General features: G+C 41.7%; 1 protein-coding gene across 2 annotated transcripts in view; it reads left to right on the forward strand.

The window, feature by feature from the left end:
* The window catches only part of usp6nl (USP6 N-terminal like), a 42920-nt gene extending 38497 nt beyond the window's left edge, over positions 1–4423 (forward strand). The window contains exon 15 of one of the 2 annotated variants that reach the window (XM_079454690.1): positions 1502–4423. In XM_079454690.1, coding sequence (XP_079310816.1) covers positions 1502–2916 — 1415 coding nt within the window. In that variant the 3' untranslated portion in view covers positions 2917–4423. The remainder of the gene's footprint in view (positions 1–1501) is intronic. The other variant, XM_079454689.1, reaches the window with a different exon arrangement.
* Positions 4424–7776: the final 3353 nt, after the last annotated feature.

Here is a 7776-nt window from a genome sequence, read left to right on the forward strand (position 1 = left end):
TCTTTCACAAAGCCTGGGTTCCTCAGTTAAACGTTGTTTTGTTCCGTTAAACTGTGTCGGGAATGTTTTTTTAATGCTTTTTTAAGTGTTTGGCGTAGATCTGTAGTAGCGCGTCAAAAAATATATTTGTTTGCAGAGAAAATAAAGAGACAATTTTGTCCGATCAAGGTTGGTACATGTGAACAGGGTCGAAAATGAACTTGATGCCCCACAGGCCGCGCAACATGAATGTGAATCACCACCATCATCTTTTGTCGTGTGTGGAGGGGTTTATGTGTACGTGGTTTCTCATGGTATCCCCCGCCCCCTTAACACAAGCCGAGAGCTGCCCTAACCATCAGTACACTGTGTGTAGATGTTCATCATTCCCTTGACGTTCTCTTCAGTTTTCTTCACTGCGAACTCCGTGAATATCCTGCATATATTGTGTGTTCCAAAATGTACCTAACACGTCCTTTCTCAACATGGTTTACATTTCAGTCAGGCTTGAATTGTAAGTGTTGTGTTGATTTTTTCATTTAATCGTATCCTTGGCTTCTTGAATCCTCAGTCTTCACAATCTGAGCTTTGATTTACACCAGCTGTGGATGTTTCTTTGGTTTCGTTTTATTCAAGTATGAGTATAAACTTGAACACTTTTTGGTTGGAAGTTTGGTTTCTTCGAAAAACCGTTGCATGACTTTCGCACTGGTGTTTGTTTATATTTGCACGTTTTGAAGACCCCATGAAATTGTGTCGCGTGTTGACGTATTTTCATATTGCTATTTTTTTTAGTTTGTATTTTTTTTTTTTCAAATAGGACAGAGAAAATAGCATTAACGTAAGGGACGTTGATATCAAAGGCATTTTAAGGAATTGTTCACCGGAAAATGATAAATTCTCTCATTATTATTTACTCTCGTTAATCCTTTCTTCAGTTGAACTTTAACGCATCATTTCTGTGATCTTCTAATAGGGGTCCCAACATATTGAAGCTCCAAAAAACACATAACGTCCATCATGAAAGTAATCCAATTGAATCTAGTTCTGTTATATATGTCTTTTAAAACAAAACTATGAATATTTCGAGCTTTCTTTGCTAAATTAAAATGTAAACAAACAGTTTCAAGTGACACATTCAAACACGGAGGAATGTCAGTAACTTCGAATCTCATTGGCTTTCGCGTGTCTCGTGACAAGTTGTCATATGCATGTTTCGTCACAAGGCACACAAGGACCAATGAGATTTCAAGGTGATAGCGTGCCTCCGTATTTGTATGCGTCACTCGGATCTGTTTACATCCGGTGAACTACATCCTTAATTGGGTCCTAAATTCCGCACTCAAGTCCCTTTTTGGTCAGAAGACAATTATGCTTTTAGATCGTAGCACAATAAAGATGATCTCAAAGCTAAGAGACACCAACCTAAGCGACTCCAAAATTGATTTCATAGGGTCTTAGAAACTTTTAGGCGTCTTGTGTTTATTCGATTCTAATCGGCTGCTCTGCTATCATCACACAGGTAAAGATGATGAGTTTCCTAAGAAACCATTAGGTCAACTTCCCCCTGAGCCTCCTGGATTGGCTGGATCAGCGACCAATCACGTGGCTAACGGGCAGCCGGCCGGACAGACAGGCGAGGGTCCCCCTCGTGGTCCTAGCCCTGTTGAAAGCGCCGTCAGTAAACAAGCAGGGTTTGTTCGCATCTCTGATGGATCGCCTGAGAAGTATCAAGAGAGCCGGCCGTCAAGCTCCCTGGACAAAGTGCACCATCCTGGCAAAAGTGAAAGGGAGCGGGGAGCGGACCCTTCGAAGGAAAAGTTCCCAACTCCTAACAGCGCGACAGATGGTGGCAAAGTAACAACCCAGAACCAGATAAATCGCAACACCAGTGCTAGATCTAGCATGCGCCGGGACATCACACCACGCTGGGTCAAGCCTTCCGAGGACAAACTAGTAGCGGTAAAGAAGGCAGCACTTCGGGAGAGCCAGTCGAGTCTAACGACGGGTGTTCCACCCTCTCCGAGCTCCCAAACTCAAGAGGAGGTCATCGGGGCACAACGGCGGACACGTTCCAGAGGGTTTGTGGCAGGCTCCAACCGCGCATCCAATGCCTCGCAATACGATAATGTACCGGGACCGGATGGAGAGGACATGGAGATCATAGAGCTGGAGAAGCCACCTTCTCGCCCTCCCTCCCGGCCATACGGGGGACCCTCTATGAGGCAAGGCAGCCCCACCCGTCCCCCTAGCGGTGGAACCAGTGTTTCTCCGTTTAGAATGCCTAAGCAGAGCATGATTCCATCCAAAGCAGAACTGCGTGCACCTTTGCACTTCCCGCCCGGCATGACGCCTGTCTACACTACCTACACATCAGATTCTCGGCAAGAGGAGAGACTGTACGGCCCGCCGTATGGCGAGCTAATTTACGACACAACATCACGTACCTCATATAACGATTCTCCAGAGAAAGCATTCATGCACAGCAGCTACGTAACCTACCGACCACCACCCAGCATGCCCCCTTTAAAGGTAGCTCCGGCAGAGCTTGCAACCCAATTGGACAGTGTCGGTGAGAGCGGATATTGCCTGAGACAGCCCACGCGGTTGACAGGGTCTCCTGCTTATCCAGCCACAGAACTGCGATATGAGGGACCAAGGCGGAGAGAGGGCTGGTATGGAGAAATAGAGGCGGGGCCTCCACACTCTTCAGCAGGATTACCTCGATCTCCCAGCTTCCAGAAGGCTCAGCTGTCTCCCGTTCACCCGGTTCAAGAGTTTTCCTTCGATCCCACGGCCATCTCGGATGCTGTGCTCCACTTAAGAGGACCCTACCATGAGCATTCTGGCAGGCAACAGCTCCCCCCGCTGTTTGGAGGTCAACACTTCAGGCAGGCGCAGGAGGCCTTTGCAATGCAAGAGTCCATGTTACTCTGAGGTGAACGAACTGGAATAGAATAAAGGGACCAACGTAAGTGATGGCTGGCGAGAGGTTTTGTTTTGTTTGTTTGCGCAGCAAGTCTTACTGTAACAAAAGGTTTGCCAGTTCCAACCGTTTGTACTTTACAATGATTAACTGAAAAGAGTTTATTTTTGTTCTTCAACTGCAGATGTGAGCTATATAATGGTTAGACGTGCTAAGAGAGGTTTTTTATTTTGGTTATCACACTGAGATATTTAAATGGATGTTCGGAGGGCTTCTCTCATATGGACACAGTTACTGATTGTCATCTATTTTTGATGTGTTTGAAACATGAATACATGAGGACACTTTATTCTTTGATTGTGAATATATTTTTCAAGAACACTGATTTGTGTAGGAAAGTATAATCACGAACAAACTACAACTGTTGGATGAAACCTTTCATTGTTCAAATGTTTTTTTTCCAAGTTATGATTTCATTTTAAACTCTTAAAGGGAAGTCAATTTAGTGATTGGTTATCGTGAAAGTCTGTCCAAAATGTGTTCTTACCCGGTAAGTCTTCTAATAACGAACCTTTTTGTAATTGTGAAATTGCTTTCGCAAATAGCACAGGTTTTGTGACAGAATCACGGTATGAGTTAAACTGACACAGATCTATCGATCCAATTTTGTAGGTGCGAGGTTTTCTAATCCAAACTGAGAAACTAGATTAAACTCATAACCCATTGGCCTGTTTTTGAGGGAACACTCCTTGTGGTTTTTTTTCTTGAAACATCTGAAAATCATGGACTTCACTGCACTACATGCATTAAAAACCTGATTACTAATATGCGACTAAGCACACTGCTGTTCTGCATGGGTCATCCGGCTGGGTTTCGGCAACGATTTGCATGTTTTATTGACGTTTTGTCCAAATTTTCTTCACTATGCCCCGGAATATGATGTATATCTGCTGGGTTTATAATTGTATTGCTTTATCCGTGTACACCTTGACGTCTTGATGTCATCTGACACTACCAACTCAATGACTCGGTTTGTGTGCCGCTTGACACGCAGTAGGCTTACATGTCTGCCTTTCAAATACCACAAAACCTGTTTTCAGAGAGTACGTTGTTTGTTTTTATACAGAGATAAACATAGACATGTTATATTTCGATAAAGTTAATCTATCAGCTCTACCGGTCTTCCAAACAGCTTCGACAGCATTCCACACAACACACGCTGTTAATGTATTCCTTATATTAATTTGCAATAATTTGCATCGCCGCAATAAGAACAATGCTATTATTTCAATGTTTTATTTGTAAAAATGAAAGCTAACTTATTTTCTGCTGTAGCCCCAAATTGTGATGTCATTATACAGACTTTATCATAACATATTTCATTTTCATACGATGTTCCAGTTTTGATTGTTGGATTGAACATTATTTCACTGTTTGGCTACTAAATGCAAGTTTGTTTTCAGGTTGTCCCTTCTCTAATAAACAACATGAGGTGGTTAAAAAGACAAGTGCCAGTCATGTTAGTGATATTTCATTGTGTTCTAGCACGCCAACGATCACACTTTTACATAATGAATGAGGAAGGAACGAGTTTATCGGAACTGGAATGAGCAGATACTGTAGATGCAGGGGTCACAGAGGTCACAACATGTATTTGATCAACTATAAAGGTTATTACATCACAACAAAATATCAAACCAAGCGGCAACACGTGGATTTCAGACCTAAACTCATTTCCAAGTCAATTTTGTCATTTGAATCGATTGGTGTCGAGCTTTTGTAGCGGATGTTGGAAGTCAGTTTCCTTTATATGCACATCCATGCAGAAGTTTCCCACTTGTTAGACCACTTAGTCCACGTTTTATAGTGTGTATATTTTGTTATCCTTTAAAACCTAAAAATAAACAAATAAATGTTTCATATATTTATTTTTAATGAAGGTTTGATGTTTTGTCATTGTTGTTTTATACGCTTCATCTTAAGTGCTACCACCAGAGGTCTCCCTGCCTCTCTTAAACAGACACCTTGGTAGATCGCTTCATGGACAAGTTGGTTCGGAAGTGATAGGCTACTATAGATAACACTCGACATAAAACTTTAATCTTCAGTGTTTATCGTTTAATTTATTATAATGGATTTGAATGAACACAGGATCTAATGACAAAGACTCATTGTCCCATTCAAAAACATGCACAAGAATCTCTCTTTAGCATAAATGCTTTACAAGCTGATCATACGATTATGGGTAATGCAAAGATCTTTTGCACCTTGAGGTTAGAGATATACATGTTTACTCCGGAAGCTTCATGTTATCATTTAAGAAGCTCTTTATTGTTGTGCTATTTTCTTGATCACAGACGACAGCCGTCCCCTATGCCTGTCATTTCTAGCTCCATTCTTTGTGTAAGCAGATCAGCGACGTGGAATCTGGGAGGTCAAGTTGAATCTCGCGCCGTGAAGAAAACCTCCCCTGCCTCGAATGGTGGTCTACATTTTGGGCCCTTTGGAGGAGCACAGGACATTCTGTGATGAAAATGTGAGTTATGGAAAACAGAGACACGTGATCCGCACAGTCACCCGACAGCTGTAGTGACAGGCTTTGTTCAGGCACAAAGAGAACATTACAAAAGGTTTTAAATGGCTTTCCTTGGAAAGTTTTTTTGTTGCTGTTTAAATTGACATGGGTCACGCGCATCTTCTATCTCTAGAGCTCACGCATGTTTCAATGTTCTTAAATCTACAATCCGTGATAAACATAATCAGAAATAAATGATTTAGTTAATACACCTGGACAGATCAGTGTTCGACCGGTTGTCTTATCTTACCCTGATTCACAACAGTAAGCTTATAATATTGACTTATACAATGTGCTGTAGGGTCCCCCCATGCAGGACATTTTTATTTGGGGATAGACGCGTTATTACATCACATGCTACTGGTGACAGAGTGTTCATTTATCAGTAAGTAATATGTTTTTTTTGGTCTTTGCCATCGACTCTGATAATCACATTATACGATTGCTATTAACTTTGAGTTCATCTAATACCACATACGGAATAAAATGTTTAAAATGACAATAGCATCAGGATAGTTTTCTACAGCATGTCGCATCCATAACATATTGGAAATAAATACATAATCTGAGACTTAATATTTCCAATTGAAGAAAAATGTCACATCCATAACCCTGGACTAGTGCACAGGTAAGCATCTCCAACAATCTAGAAATGCAGCAGCGAGTCCACCGTGTGACAGTTTGATATCTTCAGCCTTTTAGCAGATTCTTTTATCCAAAGCAGTTTACAAATGGGAGAGACTTTCATTTTGTGAATGAGCTTCCAGTTATTTCAGTACTTCTGCGAGGACAGTGTTTCACCGTGGAAAAGCTGAGATTTAGGGGTTAGTCAGTTCAGTGATCTTTATCGTCAGGTGTAGTTTGTTATTGTAGAAGTGATGGTAATAGACATCGCCTCGTTCAAGGTGTTTTCTTTTTTCAAGTAGGTCAGTTCAGTTGAATTCAAAGTATGACAAATGCCTATTCACGGCTCGTGTTTATTGATCTAAGGAATCTGTTTATTGTTTGCGCTGTATGAAAACTAGGACAAAAGTAGGCTGGAATTTAAATATGATTTACCGTCTATGATTTAAAAAGGAATAGGTCTGCTTTGAGTTTGTGGAAATTAGATTGTTGCCTTCCAGACAACCGAGACCTTTGAAGTTTGTTATATTCCACTATATTAGCACGGTAACGCAGACATATTCACCAAACCGATCTAAAGCACATTTTACAATCCGCACAAAGATTAAAGAGGAAATGTTTGCGGGGACATTTTTAATGGGTTGGGGAACGCTCTTGGGGCAATAGAGCTCCGGCAGTCACGTGATCTTTTCTCTTTACACCTCCATCCCGGCAGGCAAGGACAGACGGGAGTGAATATGAAGTGAATGGCGCCTTTCATTCAAAAGCATAGCAAAACTAAATCGATCACACATAATAGATCCCTTTAATGCCCCCGGGATGCTGACGCGTATCAATAAGGATACATGAAGGATCCTGATATCTACAACTACCTAGTCAACTTTTCATCGTCCTACTCCAGAGACTGGACTGGTAAAATTTGACGTGAATTTTGTAATGGGTATTCAACTGTGGAGTCTGCCGGCTTTGACCTGCTTTGTCGTCATCGGAAGGGCAAAGGTCTTTGCACATACAGTCCGACATTTTCGTTTGCGTTTTTCGTATTTGGCACTCGTCTGTACGGTGTCTCTGAATTGTCAAAATGCCTTTCAAAAGGCTTGAATATCTAACCCAGTCCGAATTTTTTTATGGTCAACAAAACAATCGCTAGTAAACCACCTCCAAAGATGGCGGCGCCGACCCAGCATGCAACACGCCGTGATATCGATTGACAAGCTCGATTCGGTTGTTTACGCTCAATAAGTTGCTATAGGCCAACAACAACAAAAAAATGCAGAAATGCTAAACGCTAGTGGTGAGCTGTAAAACTGAAAAACCACGATCCTAGTCTTCATCTTCGTAACGCAATCCCACAAGGCCAGTCAGTGATTCATTTTTCAGAATTTATTAATATATGGATGTCGGAGATTCCTGAAGCCTGGAGACTGTAGTGTATACTGTGAGCTAATAAATGCTCCGCTTAAATACGCGATGTGAGATTAATAACGTTAGATGCTTGGACCCGGAAACTGTATTCCCCTGATAGCACACATACATCTGGCTCACGTCTATTTGACGTCTGCAAGACATCTACAATACATAGTTTGCTCATCTGCAATACGTCTCGGAGACGTCTGCTTTCAGACATCATGTAGACATCAAGAAGATGTCTGTAAGATGTTTATGATTTAGA

The sequence above is a fragment of the Barbatula barbatula genome (assembly GCF_947034865.1).
Source record: "Barbatula barbatula genome assembly, chromosome: 4".
In the NCBI taxonomy this organism is placed as follows: domain Eukaryota; kingdom Metazoa; phylum Chordata; class Actinopteri; order Cypriniformes; family Nemacheilidae; genus Barbatula; species Barbatula barbatula.